At 30.1% G+C, this 19,170-nt stretch overlaps 1 protein-coding gene across 1 annotated transcript in view; it reads left to right on the forward strand.

Annotated features, from left to right (window-relative positions):
* LOC145269880 (N-alpha-acetyltransferase 25, NatB auxiliary subunit-like) overlaps positions 1-14,708 on the forward strand; it is a 109,133-nt gene extending 94,425 nt beyond the window's left edge. The window contains exons 24-27 of the mRNA XM_080125626.1: positions 4,030-4,127; positions 8,807-8,917; positions 10,434-10,583; positions 13,005-14,708. Coding sequence (XP_079981752.1) covers positions 4,030-4,127; positions 8,807-8,917; positions 10,434-10,583; positions 13,005-13,127 — 482 coding nt within the window. The 3' untranslated portion in view covers positions 13,128-14,708. The remainder of the gene's footprint in view (positions 1-4,029; positions 4,128-8,806; positions 8,918-10,433; positions 10,584-13,004) is intronic.
* Positions 14,709-19,170: the final 4,462 nt, after the last annotated feature.

Raw genomic sequence — 19,170 nt, forward strand, 5'->3', positions numbered from 1 at the left:
ATTATTTTATTTCTTGTCGAGGAGGTTAGACACAAGGTCAAAAGTGGCTTTTACTAAAATAGTTCTGCGGCACAATTACAACTTCGTATACCAAGGCTGCCAGTTTGTGTCGTTAACCATTTAGCTGCTATCAATCCTCTCATATTAACAATTAGGTTCTTCTTCGTTATTTTGTATCTACTGAATTGTCATGTCACAGGAATGAACATATCCAAAAATTACGAAAAATGATAAAATAGGAAATTATTAATGAAAACAAGTTTTGAAGACAATTTGTAAAAATTGTTTTGCTAAATTTCAAGTGAAACCAATGGTATCTACTGAATTGTCATGTCACGGTAATGAACATCAGTTGGAACAATTATATTGAAAACATTGCCAGGGCCGCTGCAAAAAAGGTAGGCTCTCTCTACCGTGCTAGAAAACTACTGACACCTGAAAGTATCCTGTACCTCTATAAGGCCACCATTCGCCCATGTATGGAGTATTGTTGTCACATTTGGGCTGGTGCATCTGCTACTAGTCTCGCTCCTAGACAAGGTTCAAAAAAGAGTCGCCAATCTGATAGGCCCTGAACTGTCATCTAAGCTTCAGCCTCTGTCCCATCGACGAAACGTTGCATCCCTCTGCCTGTTCTACAAGTATTTTAATGGTGAATGCTCTGACGAACTGCAGACACTTGTGCCCCCACGACGTAGACACCCGACAGGCAGTTAAATTTCACGCCCACACAGTAGAAATCCCTAAATGTAAAAGATCTTTCTACTCCAGTAGTTTCTTCCCCAGAACCACTAGACTCGGGAATTCCATTCCAGGTCCCTGCTTCCCTAACTGTACTGACATGCAGAAGTTCAAGTGTAACGTGAACCGACATCTTGCTGCCCAAATCCCAACATAGTGCCCCAGCAGTTGCTGCCCCTGATAATAGCCCCCTACACCAAAGTGGCAACGTGCCTTGTTTGGGGTGAAAATGTAATAATAAAAAAAAAAATAAATAAAAATAAAAAAAATTACGAAAAACGATAAAATAGGAAATTATTAATGAAAACAAGTTTTGAAGAAAATTTGTAAAAATTGTTTTGCTAAATTGGCCAAAGATTTTCAGATTTCAGGAAACATTTACCTCCCCTTTTGTTACAAATAGAACTCCGGTTTCTCTCGTTTTTTTTTTTTTTTTTTTTTTTTTTTTTTTTTTTTTTTCACTAATTGTCTTCAAAAACTGTTTTCATTAATAATTAATTTTTACCTCATCGTTTTTCATAATTTTTTGGATATGTTCATTACTGTGACATAACAATTCAGTAGATACCATTGGTTTCACTTGAAATTCCATTTTTCGAATTTCATTACAATAAGAGAACCAACAATTATTTTGAAAATAAAAGCCGATACCCTATTGATTATTATATTGTACCCAATATATAGTAGTAATTTCGAAAGTTTACAAAAAAAAAATGACTTGGTGCGGTTGTTGTGTAGCCAGGGGAATGAGATAGATATATATATATATCAACATATAAATGGAGTCCTGTTGTAAAGAGGAGTTATCACATGGGGATATATTACAGTTTGTATTTACATAAAAGTATCATATTTTATAAGAAGAAACATTAGATGCTTCATACCTTTTCTTTGTCCGGAGTTCTGTCTTCACTGCTGGACTCTGTGATGAAACATGCAACGACCAACACCATAACTGATTATAGACACCTGAATTTTCTTTTGTGGAACCACAGAACAACACTTTGAAATGTAAATTTATTTCAGCTGTTTCAGTGGTCTTCACAAGGAGTCTGCATTACGTGTCTACATGCTTGTTCCTTCCAGCCCCGCTTCCCGGCTTTGAAGCACGACTGCTCATTTTTGTGACCAAACTCAAACTCCCCAATCTAATCTTCTGACCTCTTGACCTGTCAGTTCTGTTACGGCATCATCAAAAGTCTTCTAACATATGACCTCTGCCACATATGCATCTGTTCAAGGTTATTTTGTTTATTTTTTAACTCAGCTCATTTTTGTAAACATCTTCAGCTAAAAACCATTTTTACATTTCCAAACCAATTCTACTCTCTAAACAAATAACTTCCAATTTAAACTATTTTAACAATATCACTGGACAGACAGACAGATAATTTAACTTTTAATTGTGTTATTATCTAACACTATGAACAAGAATCAAAGCCAAAACATTTAACACTTCAGCATTATTTGTTACCATTTGAGCTAACGAGATATGAAAACTTTAAAAATTACCCAACATTAACATATAAATATATAGTTGCACATGCATAGAGAAGAACTTTGTGGACTTATGCCTGCCAATTTCCAATTTTCCCCCCTTAGCAGCTATTTTTACCCGTGAAAATCCGAATCAAATTTGTTCCACATTTCCTATATATCAACTTTTAAGCCCATAGATCAAAATTAACTATAGTTTGATAAAGACCGTTCTTCACACAGACACAGTCATTTTATGTTTATATATATATGATGATTGCAATGTATTGTCAGACGAATGCCACTCCCTCAGACACTTAAAAGTCCATGAGCACAAAAATGACTTTCATTGCCACTGGACCATTTTAATAAATAAATGTCTGGGGGAGTATCTATACACCAATGATGTTACAAAGTCTTAGCTTTGTACGACAGCTAATTCTCTCTCAGTTCAAAATGTTGAGATCCAGCAACAAGCAAGAGCAAGATAGCCAGCAACAAGTTAAACTGCAGACCAGCTTAATGCGGGTACTGGTCTCCTGCTTTATGGTTTTTTAAATCAGAGATTTGCTTCTAGAAAGGTTGTCTTCACCACTGCTTACGGGAGCCCTCTCCACCCCAACACACATATACATACACACAAACACACACGGTGCTAGTTGACCGTTGACCCCGAAAAAGGGTTCATTCGCCCTTTGGAAGGTCTTGTTTTTAATCCTTCAGGGAGACTAGCCACCCTCCTCACCAAACAAGTCTGATGGAGGAACCAGTTTAGTCGCCGGTGACCCGACCATGAAGCAGGTAGTACTGGGTTACATGGTACCGGTAGCGTATGACATGACCTGACACACAATATATTAATATTAATGTTTATATATATATATATATATATATATATAATCAGCAGAGATTAAGTTTATAAGCCAGAAGCTTCTGTAAACTTGCAGTAAATATAAATATTAATATTTATATAATAATTGTCTCCTGTCATCATTCAGTCTTAAAAATATTTAATCTCTCCATATCTTTTCTAATCGTTGACTTTTAATTTATTCTTTTGTTTTTAATTTTTTTCCATCACTTTATGAACTCTTTCCACAAAAACATTTTTTTTTTTTTTTTTTTCATATATGACTAGTTTTCATGTCATCTTGTTTTAATTAATGCCAGTACCAACAAATTCATAGCTTTGCTATAATATTCATTTGAAAATATCTTTCCTCTGATGAGAACGCATTTCTTTGAAACTCTGTGGATTAAGGAAATTTCAATATATTTTTATTTAGGTATCTTGTTGAATATTGAATTCATATATAATTTAGTCTTAAATTTGTATACTCTATATATCTATAAAAGTGAACGTGTCTGTGTACATTCCCTACACAATAACTCTGTCAATTTTCAGTCTACAGACTCGAAATTTGATATACAGGGTACTGAGATTTGAGAAAATCTTTGTAATCGGTTTTCGGCCAGAAATTTGGTTGTTAAGGGCTCAAAGTTCAACGATTTGACCTTTGAAAACTCAACCAAACTTCTCCACTTTTTTTCTTTTATCTTTTTTTTTTTTGCTCAACATACACCTCCAAACACCCGGGCAACGCCGGGCTGAAATGCTAGTATATATATATATATATATATATATATATATATATATTTAGACTTTATTATAGCGTGGGCTAGGGTTATTTAGTTCTGTTAGATATTTCTATTAAATTTGAGGATTAAAATTCAAACAAAACCTATGTGATGCTCCTGTTTTTTGTTGATTTCTAGATCTTTTTTTTTTTTTTTTTGTCTTTGTCTTTTAAGGTTTAGTGTCGAAACACAAATGCAGTTTGATTGTGGAAGAAAATGGCAAGAAAACTTGGAATTTGAGTTTACTTGAAAATTTGGTTTTACTTGCAGAGGTATACATTTGTCCTTTATGAATTTTTGCATTCTATTTCAAAAACAGAAATACCCATATTAAAATCGGCAGATGAAAAGAAAAACTGAGGTTTTGAAGTACAGTACGCAAAAGAAGATTTATTTTTTACATTTTAATTTTTTTCAAAAACAAAATTTACGCAATGACACAAAATGTTTTGATGTGTCCGTGGTTTGAAAATAATATTGAATATTTTGCTTATCTCCCCTGAACTTAATCTCAAATAGTAGCCCCTTATGTCTAAATGGCAATATGCCTTGTTTGGAATGAACATGAGTAAAATGCATCTCGGATGAGTGATGAAGCCGACTTCATCAGGTCACGTTAACAGCAAGAACTCTGGATTATGGGAATCTCATTCTTCAAATACTGAAACGTGATGAGACCATATTACTTTTTAAATGATGTTGCAGACGCTGATAATAAAGAGCATTACATTGAAGTGTTTAACAAATTCTTCAGAGAACTTGATTTTGAAATGTACTATTTTCTGTAAATCGGCAAACGTTTAGAATTATATGATTAATATTGTTTAAGGTATTAACTTTCAAATGTTTAGAATAATATGATTAATATTGTCTAAGGTATTAACTTTCAAATGTTTAGAATAATATGATTAATATTGTTTGAGGTATTAACTTTCAAATGTTTAGAATAATATGATTAATATTGTTTAAGGTATTAACTTTCAAACGTTTAGAATAATATGATTAATATTGTTTAAGGTATTAACTTTCAAATGTTTAGAATAATATGATTAATATTGTTTGAGGTATTAACTTTCAAATGTTTAGAATAATATGATTAATATTGTTTGAGGTATTAACTTTCAAATGTTTAGAATAATATGATTAATATTGTTTAAGGTATTAACTTTCAAATGTTTAGAATAATATGATTAATATTGTTTGAGGTATTAACTTTCAAATGTTTAGAATAATATGATTAATATTGTCTAAGGTATTAACTTTCAAATGTTTAGAATAATATGATTAATATTGGTAACGGTATTAACTTTCAAATGTTTAGAATAATATGATTAATATTGTTTAAGGTATTAACTTTCAAATGTTTAGAATAATATGATTAATATTGTTTAAGGTATTAACTTTCAAATGTTTAGAATAATATGATTAATATTGTTTAAGGTATTAACTTTCAAATGTTTAGAATAATATGATTAATATTGTTTAAGGTATTAACTTTCAAATGTTTAGAATAATATGATTAATATTGTCTAAGGTATTAACTTTCAAATGTTTAGAATAATATGATTAATATTGTTTAAGGTATTAACTTTCAAATGTTTAGAATAATATGATTAATATTGTTTGAGGTATTAACTTTCAAATGTTTAGAATAATATGATTAATATTGTTTAAGGTATTAACTTTCAAATGTTTAGAATAATATGATTAATATTGTTTAAGGTATTAACTTTCAAATGTTTAGAATAATATGATTAATATTGTTTGAGGTATTAACTTTCAAATGTTTAGAATAATATGATTAATATTGTTTAAGGTATTAACTTTCAAATGTTTAGAATAATATGATTAATATTGTTTAAGGTATTAACTTTCAAATGTTTAGAATTATATGATTAATATTGTTTAAGGTATTAACTTTCAAATGTTTAGAATAATATGATTAATATTGTTTGAGGTATTAACTTTCAAATGTTTAGAATAATATGATTAATATTGTTTAAGGTATTAACTTTCAAATGTTTAGAATAATATGATTAATATTGTTTAAGGTATTAACTTTCAAATGTTTAGAATAATATGATTAATATTGTTTAAGGTATTAACTTTCAAATGTTTAGAATAATATGATTAATATTGTTTAAGGTATTAACTTTCAAATGTTTAGAATAATATGATTAATATTGTTTGAGGTATTAACTTTCAAATGTTTAGAATAATATGATTAATATTGTTTAAGGTATTAACTTTCAAATGTTTAGAATAATATGATTAATATTGTTTAAGGTATTAACTTTCAAATGTTTAGAATAATATGATTAATATTGTTTAAGGTATTAACTTTCAAATGTTTAGAATAATATGATTAATATTGTTTAAGGTATTAACTTTCAAATGTTTAGAATAATATGATTAATATTGTTTAAGGTATTAACTTTCAAATGTTTAGAATAATATGATTAATATTGTTTGAGGTATTAACTTTTAAATGTATGAATAATATTGTTTGAGGTATTAACTTTCAAATGTTTAGAATAATATGATTAATATTGTTTAAGGTATTAACTTTCAAATGTTTAGAATAATATGATTAATATTGTTTAAGGTATTAACTTTCAAATGTTTAGAATAATATGATTAATATTGTTTAAGGTATTAACTTTCAAATGTTTAGAATAATATGATTAATATTGTTTGAGGTATTAACTTTCAAATGTTTAGAATAATATGATTAATATTGTTTAAGGTATTAACTTTCAAATGTTTAGAATAATATGATTAATATTGTTTAAGGTATTAACTTTCAAATGTTTAGAATAATATGATTAATATTGTTTAAGGTATTAACTTTCAAATGTTTAGAATAATATGATTAATATTGTTTAAGGTATTAACTTTCAAATGTTTAGAATAATATGATTAATATTGTTTAAGGTATTAACTTTCAAATGTTTAGAATAATATGATTAATATTGTTTAAGGTATTAACTTTCAAATGTTTAGAATAATATGATTAATATTGTTTAAGGTATTAACTTTCAAATGTTTAGAATAATATGATTAATATTGTTTAAGGTATTAACTTTCAAATGTTTAGAATAATATGATTAATATTGTTTAAGGTATTAACTTTCAAATGTTTAGAATAATATGATTAATATTGTTTGAGGTATTAACTTTCAAATGTTTAGAATAATATGATTAATATTGTTTAAGGTATTAACTTTCAAATGTTTAGAATAATATGATTAATATTGTTTAAGGTATTAACTTTCAAATGTTTAGAATAATATGATTAATATTGTTTAAGGTATTAACTTTCAAATGTTTAGAATAATATGATTAATATTGTTTAAGGTATTAACTTTCAAATGTTTAGAATAATATGATTAATATTGTTTAAGGTATTAACTTTCAAATGTTTAGAATAATATGATTAATATTGTTTAAGGTATTAACTTTCAAATGTTTAGAATAATATGATTAATATTGTTTAAGGTATTAACTTTCAAATGTTTAGAATAATATGATTAATATTGTTTAAGGTATTAACTTTCAAACATTTAGAATTATATGATTAATATTGTTTAAGGTATTAACTTTCAAATGTTTAGAATAATATGATTAATATTGTTTGAGGTATTAACTTTTAAATGTATGAATAATATTGTTTGAGGTATTAACTTTCAAATGTTTAGAATAATATGATTAATATTGTTTGAGGTATTAACTTTCAAATGTTTAGAATAATATGATTAATATTGTTTGAGGTATTAACTTTCAAATGTATGAATAATATTGTTTGAGGTATTAACTTTCAAATGTTTAGAATAATATGATTAATATTGTTTGAGGTATTAACTTTCAAATGTTTAGAATAATATGATTAATATTGTTTGAGGTATTAACTTTTAAATGTATGAATAATATTGTTTGAGGTATTAACTTTCAAATGTTTAGAATAATATGATTAATATTGTTTGAGGTATTAACTTTCAAATGTTTAGAATAATATGATTAATATTGTTTGAGGTATTAACTTTCAAATGTTTAGAATAATATGAATAATATTGTTTGAGGTATTAACTTTCAAATGTTTAGAATAATATGATTAATATTGTTTGAGGTATTAACTTTTAAATGTATGAATAATATTGTTTGAGGTATTAACTTTCAAATGTTTAGAATAATATGATTAATATTGTTTAAGGTATTAACTTTTAAATGTATGAATAATATTGTTTGAGGTATTAACTTTCAAATGTATGAATAATAAACTGTCACGTTTATACTGAGCCATTTGTTGAAATACTCCCCCCCCATAAAGTTAATATTCAACAATAATCATCTAAGATGTTTTTATTCATCTAAAATGTTTTCTTTTTCCTTGCTATTTGAAATTTTTTTTTTCTTCTTTGCTATTTGAATTTTTTTTTTTTTCCTTGCTATTTGAAATTTTTTTTTTTTCATTGCTATTTGAATTTTTTTTTTTTTTTCCTTGCTATATGAAATTTTTTTTTTTCATTGCTATTTGAATTTTTTTTTTTCCTTGCTATTTGAAATTTTTCTTTTTTTCATTGCTATTTGAATTTTTTTTTTTTCCTTGCTATTTGAAATTTTTTTTTTTCATTGCTATTTGATTTTTTTTTTTTTTTTTTTTTTCCATCGCTGTTGAATTGTTTTTTTTTTTTTTTTTTTCATTGTCTAAATTTATTCAATTGTTTGACGGTGGATTTACAGTATACTTATACAAATTAAATTTACATCATCCGTTTGACATGTGTTGGACATCTTTTAGAAATTGCCTTCCAAACACAATTTCTTCACTAAAAAAAAATGAACTTTTATGCAATTTTTTTATATATATGTTTTTATTTTCTTAATTTGTTGTAACGTGAACCTGTTGTATCGTTTGTTCCTTCGTCTCACTTTTGTCCCGTTTTGTTTGTAGACGATTTCCCATGTGACGATTCTTGCTGGTGTCTGTCATCGAATTTTGAAACCGATGAAAACCTCATGGTCAAAAAAGAACAAAAAGAAGAAAGAAATGAATCTTCCGCAAGTAAGATCAGAAATGATGTTGCGTGTTTTTTGGTTCGGCATGCCCCCCCCCCTCTTCACCTTGAGCACGAATGGGTTCACATAGCAGATGTGGTCCTACTTGTGATTGCATTTAAGTTTTCAAAAGTGTGTATATATATATATATATATATATATATAACATCGTTAGATGTATAAACAATTTTCAGTTTTCATGGATACCTGTTGCTTGGAAAAGATTCTTTCATTGTGGGTTTCATTAAAATTGTAAATTCGAATACAGATTGATTTTTCTCCACATTTTATGTTCCTTTATAGTCGAGATTCCATTTTGTTATGGAACATTTTTCAATTCATTGTTTCAATTATGATATATATATATATATATATATATATATATATATATATATATATATATATATATATATATAAATAAATTCTAAAGAAGCTTTTGAGTAAAAAAAAAAAAAAATAAGGAATGCAGTTTAAATTCCCGGGGGTGGGGGGATTAATCTAACCTATTGCTGACTTCTGAAAAGTCTACAATTACAAGAGAATTCAACCGTATAAGGATAAAAAAAAGGAAAAAAAAAAACCTTAACTATAATTGTTTTTTTGTTTTTTTTACATGCATTTAAAATTGTTGTAGACTTTTGAAAATTCAGTATGCGTTATTGCTATACATTTTATGAGATGACTGACCAATTTTTCTGATTTCAAGTGCAAACGAACAACTACAGCAGGCCTTATTGTCACAGATGATGAATTTTAAAAATGCAATCTGGACGTAAGGACACTTTAGAAGAATGATATGTAGTAAAATTCCGTTTTAAACTTGAAAAAAATGTCACAGAAACACATGAAATGTTTCAGACTGCTTTTGGACCATATTGCATGAATCAAGCATCAGTTTTTGAGTGGCATATGAGATTCAAGAAAGGCAGGGAGTCTGTGAGGGATGATGAGAGTTGTGGGAGAAGTAAGGTAGTCAGAACACCAGAGTTGATTGGCCAAATAAAGAATTTCATGGATAAGAACCATCGTGTGTCTAAAGAAACAATAAGTGCACAGCTTGAATTCAGTATGGGAACTGTACACACAATTATTCATGAGGAACTGAAGATGTGGAAGATTTGGTGCTTAGAGAAGATCAGAAAGAAAGATGTTGTCATGACGACAGGGTGGTGGTTGAGCTGATCAATACATACCTTGCTCCCTGTGACTTTTGGTTATTCCTTAAGTTAAACGAAAATCTTAGAGGCTGTGGTTATGAGATAATTGACACGCTCACATAAGAGAACTTCCATGGCCTTCCAAAAGTTGTTGGGATGGTACAAGTGCATTGCAGCTGGAGGAGATTACTTTGAAAGGGACTAGAGCTTCATGTGTGAGTTCTATCAATAAAAGTGTCCATACGGAAAAAGTCCGGAAAACTAATTTAAGGCATCTTATATGTATTTAAAAAAAATTTTTGCATCTATTTTAAAGTTATGTATTTTTTTTTTTAATTTATTTATTTTTTTTTTAATATTTTAAAGCCAAAAACGTTTGAGAATTTCAACACGTTAACAATGGATTTGGAGCGGTCAACCCATGAACTCCACAAAGCGGTCACTAACATAAATCCGATCTTCCATTGCTTGGATCTTTCACGGCTAAACCTTTGCGAAAGTATTTCCTCAGAAGAGGTAAGTGGAAATTTGTCTTCCCAGTTTCAAACATAAGCGATAAAATCACTGATCGCCCATTTAACATTTGTTGGCACTAAATATGTGAATTCATTTCTTATATCAGTTGGATATCTTGATGCGTTTAAAATTTACAAAATGTTTTTGTAAATGAATAGTTTTAATAAAAAAGACGCTTTTTTTTTTTTTTTTTTTGTGTTTTGCACCCCAAGCAAGGCTTATTATTGCCTGTTGGAACATATTTGGGATAATGGCTAACTGTGGGGACTCTGGGTAGTTGAGTAGCAAGATGCCTGTTCGCATTACATTTAAGCTTCCGCAGATTAGTACAGTCAGGGAAGCAAGAAATAGAGAGGGCATTCCAAAATTTGGCATTGCAAGGGAAGAAACTATTAGAGTATCGAAAGCACTCATCTTCCACAAAGGTATTGGGAGTTTTAAACGAGTCATTGTGGCAGTGGGACAAAACTTGGTTGATTACGAGTTTAGCGTATAAATTTAACGTAAAACGATTACCAGTATCTAATTAAATAATGTTATAAAAACGTTTTACACTTTCTATTTTCTATCGAGATGAATCAAGTCTCAAATGAAAAACTCTTAGAATTTTTAAAGTTGATACAATTTTTGGTACTTGCACAGTTTAATCAAGACATTAAAAAATGAAAATATCGAAAAAAAGGTTATATTGTACGTATCTGTTATGGAACGAAGTTCTCCGAAAAAAAAATTTGCACTTAATTTCATAAAGTGTTTTTTTTTTTTTGTTTACAGCTAAAAAACAATTTATGATATCGAGCAAAAGGTTCGATTTTTAGGAAGTAAAGCTAGTAATAAAGATGGGGAGGGAGTCTCGCCACTTTACATGGAGTTATCTCCCCATGGCATGTTAAACATTTCCATAATGGCTGACTTCAATGTGTTCTCATAAAAACGTGTTTTCCTGCTGTAAAAAAAAAACTACTTGATCAAATTTAAATGAGATTTTTTTTTTTTTTTTTTTTTTTTTCTTTTTCCGGAGATCTTCAATTCAAAACAGGCGTACAATATGACCTTTTTTTTTTTTTTTTTTTCTCGATATTTTCATTTTTTAATGTCTTGATTAAACTGTACAAGTACCCAATTTTCAGTTTGTAACTCTAGGAGTATGAAGATTTATTGCTATGGATGGGATGTTTCCAACATTGTTCCAATTTTTTTACAAATTTCTAAATATTTAACTATAAAATGTTTTTTTTGTCCTGATTACTGTAAAACCACATCTTAGATGGACATATATTTTCTCAAATGCGAAACACTTGTAGGAAAGGATAATCTATAGATTTGAGTTTTATTGGAAATTTAAAATCAATAAATATTGTTTTATTGTTAGGACCAGCAGTGGAAGGTTTTGTTTTCAATAAAATCAATTAACAACAAGCAGTGCATGCATGGTCCCCCTTTGGTGCTGCGCGTGAGATGACACCACAAAAAATAAAGAAATGATGAATGTGAAAAGTGTGAACGGCCAACGTTGCCTTCACATTTTCAGAAAAAGTTTCAGAAAAATCTAATGGATGGGGCAAAATTTATGGGGTAAAAAGTGCCATTTTTTTGCAATTTTGGGGTATTTGTGACTCCTTTTGAGCTCCTGGGAATGCTGAATCCCAGTGAAAATGGATAAACGGTGCAGTTTCACGCCTTAAGACATGTATATTTGAATTCAGCACCATGGAAAACCACTATATAGATATATATATATATATATATATATATATATCAAGTTTTTGAGTAATATGAAAAAAGAGCTCTAAAAAAGCATTTTTTTTTTTTTTTTAGATCTAAAAGTCTGAGGGATGCAAACTAGAATTTTGCCAGGGTCACCCATACTGAATTTATATTAAGAACAATGGGCTGCACATTTTGGTCAAGTTTCAGAAAAATCTAATGGATGGATCAAAGGTTATGGGGCAAAACATGTCATTTTGGGGCATTTTATACCTCTTTTGAGCCTCTGGGGGCGCAACGGGAATTTTTGCAAAAAAAAATTTTTACTGTGCACATCTGTTTAATGAAATACAATTTATGGCAAAATTTTAGGAAAAACTAATGGACAGTTATCTGGCAATTGTCCGGATTAACGGACGGATGCCACTAAAAACATAGGTCTCTCTCTGATAAATCAGGGAGACCAAAAAAGATAAATAAAGGAATAATTTTTGGTATTGGAAAATAGGCACAACTTTTTCCGATAGTTTCAATTCCTGATTCTGATTATTCATCCCAGCGATAGTTATATTAAAAATCAACAAATCAATTTTTCTGTCGAAGTTGTTTGTTTTTGTGTGAAAAGTAATTTTGTTTTCTTTTTTAATTGTTTTAAAATTGCCATTTCTAAAAGTTTGTCCTCAATTTCTCTCTTTTTTTTCCCCCCCTGTTTAGGAGGACACAAATATTGAGAAGTCCATGTGGAAGAAAGTGGAGGAAAGCTACCAACAATCTGCCCACGAATTAACGGAATTACTTCACCATAAATTGGAGTACCTCACTTCGCTCCATCTATGAGACAAGCTTTACAACTGCCCTTCCCCTCCCTGTTGACCCTCCACCTACCCGAGCTGGTCATATACACAACGCAGCTTCCTAGCAATCACCTCTGTCTTATTATTTTGGGAATTTGGATACTTGAATCACCATACGATCTGTGTGTTTCGATAATGTAACCATGGTTATGATTTAATTTTAATTTAACTGATTGCGTTTATTACAGTGTCATCATTTTGGTTGTATGAAAAAGGAATATTTGACGTTGCACGATGCATCAAAGATAAGGTTCACTAATGTAAAAAAAAGTTGTTTTTTTTGTTTTTTTTTTGCATTCATTTAAAACAAAATGGCAGCACGCGTTACCGTGTGACGAGTAAATGATGATGTTACATATTACGAACCAGATTTTTGTTAATGTCCGCTAGGGCTTGACTGACACATGACGTAAGTCAATGAAATATCCTGAACGCCAACCTAAAAAACGTTAGGAAACAGAAAATAACATTTATCAGATACGAATTACAGTTAAAAGAAAAAAACCTGGCAAATCAAACAATTGTAAGTTTCATGAATTTTATTTTTTGTGTACATTGTTATTTTTTTTTTGCACGTGATTAAAAAGTAAAGTACTGTTCTGCCATTTGCACTGTGGGGGGGGCAGGGTTTTTGTTTTGGGGTATAGGGTATTGTTTTTGAGTGCAGGATGTAGGTCTTGTTTTTGGGTGTATGTTTAGGGTTTTGTTTTTTGGGTGTACGTTTAAGGTTTTGTTTTTTGGGTGTACGTTTAAGGTTTTGTTTTTTGGGTGTACGTTTAGGGTTTTGTTTTTTGGGTGTACGTTTAGGGTTTTGTTTTTTGGGTGTACGTTTAAGGTTTTGTTTTTTGGGTGTATGTTTAGGGTTTTGTTTTTTGGGTGTACGTTTAAGGTTTTGTTTTTTGGGTGTACGTTTAGGGTTTTGTTTTTTGGGTGTACGTTTAGGGTTTTGTTTTTTGGGTGTACGTTTAGGGTTTTGTTTTTTGGGTGTACGTTTAAGGTTTTGTTTTTTGAGTGTACGTTTAGGGTTTTGTTTTTTGGGTGTACGTTTAGGGTTTTGTTTTTTGGGTGTACGTTTCGGGTTTAAGACTTGGTCTGTCATCTAATATTTTATCTAGGCTGGTTAAATTCATTGTCGTGTGCTCCATTGTTATGATTAATTAAAATTCAAGAACTGAAAATTTTTTTTTTATAATTTATCAAAACTCGTCTGCTTTGCTTTGTATTGGTTAACCACCTCTCTTATCACTTTCTGATTGTCTGATCAACTTGACTAGCGCTTGGCGTATTCTGGTGGTTTGCATTAGTTTCCAGTCCAGCCTTACTGGACATTTATGAGAATCTGATTCGTAATATGTACTAGTACCGATTAAAATACAACAACAAAAAAAAATTGGTTATTATTGAAATGTTCAGTTTCCAAGAAATTATTGCTTTGACGTACCGATGGCAAAAAAAAGTGGACAATTGAAAAAGGAACAAATGCTTTTTTCAGGATGCTGCGATTGTAAAAATAAAAAATAAAAAATTGCCGATGTTTACGCGAACACAGAAATAGGCGATTTTTTTGAAAAAAAAAAAAAATTTTATTTTTAAATTTTTTATCTTCTTATTTATCTTTTATTATTTTTATTTTATTAATAATTTTATAATTTTTTAATTACGAAAAAAGAACTGACACATAATTTTCTCACCCTTCTTCCCTCAACTGAGGTGACAAATACAAAAACAATTTTTTTTTATTTATTCTTTTTTATTTTCATTTTAAAAACCATTTTTTTTTTTCGCTGCAAATTGTGAATATTTTTGTTGGCAACTCCTGACAGCATTTATTAACGTTGTTTTCAGGTTTAAAAAAAAAAAAAAATTATTGTACGAAATTTAAATTTAGAATTTAAGAAATCTGTTAAAAAGAAAACCAAAATGTTTCCATTGTTTTGGAGGCATGAATCTGATTTGCCTGACTTTGTAGCAAACAAATTTAAAAAACAAACTAAAAAAAAAAAAAAAAAAAAAAAACACCCTCCTCGTCCACTGAATTTTTTTGTACAATTTTTTTCATGGAAAACTGAAGCAAATTATTGATAGAACAAAAAATATTTATAAAATAAAATTTTTAAGAAAATAATAAAAAAGTGATCTGATTTTTTTGTCATTTTTAAAATAATTTTTTTTTCAATATTCACAATTTGTAGTAAAAAAAAAAACAACAACAATAATTGATGAACCTAAATTTTTGTTTAAAAAAGAAAAGATAAAAAATCATAAAGTAAAAAAAAAACCAACAAAAAACCCATAAGTATTCAACAACTGTGTTATCCCCCTTGAAATACCTCCCTCCACCACTCATTCCCCTTTCCTTCTCCCTCTCGCCCACCTTTTGACTCCTCCCACCACTCATCCCCCTCACTATTTCTCTCACCCCTACCCTTATCACCAATTTTACAAACTAAGTTAAATTTTTTTGTTTCTTTTGAAAGAAATAAAATTAGAATTTACTTTTTTACCACAATAACAAGAAAAGTGTTTCATTTTTTTTTTTTTTTTTTAAACAAATGTTTTCTTTAAAAACAAATATGGTTAACAGAAAGTTTTAAAGCGCTTCATTTCGAACGATCTTAAAACTGAATCTACAATAAACATGGAAACTGTGGTTTGATATTACATTTAAGTTTTAGTTTGTTTTCTTTCTATTGTGCTTTAAAACAATGATTTAAGTTTCTGAAAATTTGAGACAATGTTTGATGACACTGCAACACTCAAAAGTACATAACATCTGTGCTCATTTTTATCTGCACAATGGCATTAAAAATTCATTTCTGACCTTTTTGTCGAATTACATAGTTTTTTGCAAAATTGTGACTTTGAGAATTTCACAGAGAATATTAGTGAGTGATGAATACGGCTGTGACAACAGAATATTCTTTTCGTTGTTTCGACTTGAGTGCGTATCCGTTAATATCTTATGTTTTTTATATAGACTGCTGTTTTTTTTTTTTGCTTTTTTTTTTTTTACATAGGCATCACCACTTATCAAGGCCCAGAGGCCACTCGAGGATAAGGGTTAAAGAGTTTACAGTAGTCAATTGGACAATATAGTAATCGTTAGTAATGGAAATTCAGTAAATTTGTTAACTTAAGTGGAACGGCTCATCAAGAACCTGTTTACGTTGGACTTGAAGACAACCATATTGTCGTCAGCTGGAAATTAGGAAAGCAGAAGACAATTCCACAGGTGTGCAGTTCTAAGAAAGAAGCTTTGTTCATGGAATTTAGGTTTAGGCACAGATAAAGAGTGGGGAGAATTGTTGATAGTGTTTTCAGCTAGACGAGTGTTTCTTGTGAAAGTTTGGCGAGCAGGGGACCATAGATTGAAGCTCAGTCGAACACTTTCCATGAAAATAACGGGGGCGTAGATTGAAGCTCAGTTGAGTACTTGCCGTGGTTCTCAGTTGATTAACTGTGTCTCACTGTGTCTGATATATACTCGAGTCAAAAGGAATGAAAAGAATATGCTGTTCCATATAAGTTAACAAATTTACTGAATTTCCATTACTAACGATTACTATATTGTCCAATTGACTACTGTACACTCTTTAACCCTTATCCTCAAGTGGTCTCTTGGCCTTGATAAGTGGTGATGCCTATGTAAAAAAAAAAAAAAAAAAAAAAAAGTATCCGGATAGTTTTCTTACAACGAAACGGGTCTTTATGTGGTATGTCTTTTTTTTTTTTTTTTAAACCTGTAATTTGTTGCACAGTGTAACTCGTATTATTTGGATGTTCTTGTTTTAAGTTTTATTTTCATGTTTTGATCAATGTAAGGAGCCATGGCATAGTGGATAAATACTTGGTAAAATTCAGTTGTAAAAGTTATTCTTCTGGAGGTTGATGGTTCAATCCTCAGTGCAGGTGACACTCAAAAATACAATTATGAATTACTTAGGATTTTTAAGCGGTCATGGCTGATGAAATGAAAGGATGCTACCTCCATGATTAAATGAAAAGGTTTCAGTTTGAAATTCTATGCCGATTGCAGAGTTTGACAGAAAGGTTTTAGAGTTTGATAAGTTACACCTGAAGAATGTTGAGGGTTAACGTGAAAATAACTAAAGAACAAGAGTCTGATTTATGAAAAAATGATTTCTTTTTATTTGTGGTAATGAATGAAACATGAATTGACAGAAATGGTTTTCTCTAATCCAGTTTTGGGTTAGTTTAAATAATAATTTGGGACACCCACATATTCCTCTGCAAATGCAAATTTTATGATTTTGCCATCACTGTCAATTGTGTCCCTGAAGGTGTTGATCTAGTGACATACGATCCCCGTCTGCATCACCTGGTTTTGAATCAACAAATATTTTATTTCTGAAAGGTTGTTTTTGGATCAATCACATTTTGTTTCTTTCAGCCAGGTGCATGTCTGTGTCAAGTTTTATTGGAACATAAGTGGCTACTATTTGGGATCATGTTTAACAGGCAATGGTGAAAGTAGAGCAGTCAAATGTTTGTTCACATTACATTTAAATTTTTGCATGTTAGTACAGTCAGAGAGCAGGAAACACAGAAAGAATTCCAAAATCTAGCAGTCAGAGGGAAGAAATTATTAGAGAAAAAATTACTCCGGCATCTGGGGACCTCAACAGTAAAGGGGTGGGATGTTGCTGCCTATCAGGTTAGTAAAAACACATTCCATTTAAGTATTTGTAAAAAGGCATGAGGACACAATATTGCGGTAATGGGACAGAGGGTGGAGGTTGACCCACAGTGCAGGACCGATTAGGTTTGAAACTCTTTGTGGATCCTAAGAGTGAGAGACTAGTGGTAGATGCACTGTGGCAACGATGGCGAATGATGACTTTGTAGAGGTATAAGATATTAAGTTATTTTCTAGCATGGTAAAGGGATCCTACCATTTTTTTTGCAGAAGACTTGAGGATGTCTTTAATGTATTTGCTCCAGTTAATGTTGCCTGTGAATGTTAATTTACGAAATTTGAACAATGTGGTTTTGAATCGATCAAAAAATATTTTAATTTTGAGGACTTGTGTGTTCCGTATCTATCAGCCGTGTTTTGTTTCTTTTGGCCGTGTCCGTGACCCTTATGTTTTATACCTGTCAAATGACATTTCGGTATTTTTTCAATCGTATCGAATTATTGAATGGTCAGAAATATTTTTTGCTGTTTTAAAGCTAAAGAAATCTCTAGTGGTGTAAACGCTATTCGAATTAAAATTTGGAAGTGAGGAAGTCAATCAATCATGTTATAAATCGCATCTTCCGCTTGGTGCGGATTGCGAACCTACCTGATTTCTTTTTTGTCGTTACTTTAAAGGTTTTACTTTTGATTTTATCAAATAGAGGCGGTAGGGAAGTAGTTTAACGGAGGGTAAATTTTTTTTTTTTTTTTCCATCAGACGATGTCCCATAATAAAATTATGTGATTTTGAAACACCTGAATACGATTGGCTAATTGTTTAGTCCGTGTGATACAATCAACGTCATATCAAACTACTGGGAGGACATAAAGTAAACTTTTACTTTAACATTTATCGGCACAATTTTTGATTTTAAAATACAATACTAAATTAAAAAAGAAATAAATATTAATTTATTTGAAAAATGAAAACAACTTAGTTTTGACAATAAACGTCTTCCCTCTGATTCTCTCTCCTCTGATTTTGAGCATGTGGTGCAATGGGGAAAGAAGTGGCTGGCTAATTTTAATTCATCTAAAACCAAGCTTTTATCTTTACATCATCAATACTCTGATCCCGATCGGGCATCAATTGAAATGAATGGCTCTCGTCTTGGGAGGCCTCATGTTTTGACAAGTTTCTGGGCTTGACCTTTATTTCTGACCTGAAAGGAAACACATATATCAATCAAATCTGTTGCCAAGGCGGCTGGAAAAATGGTGGGATCCTTCTATCAATCCAGTAGATGTCTCACTGTTGATGCAATTCTCTATCTATATAAGAGCCAGGAGCTGCTAGAAAAGACTTATCCTGCCTTGATAGAGTTCA

The sequence above is a fragment of the Euprymna scolopes genome, chromosome 45, assembly GCF_053919585.1.
Source record: "Euprymna scolopes isolate OS-2025 chromosome 45, ASM5391958v1, whole genome shotgun sequence".
Taxonomy (NCBI): domain Eukaryota; kingdom Metazoa; phylum Mollusca; class Cephalopoda; order Sepiida; family Sepiolidae; genus Euprymna; species Euprymna scolopes.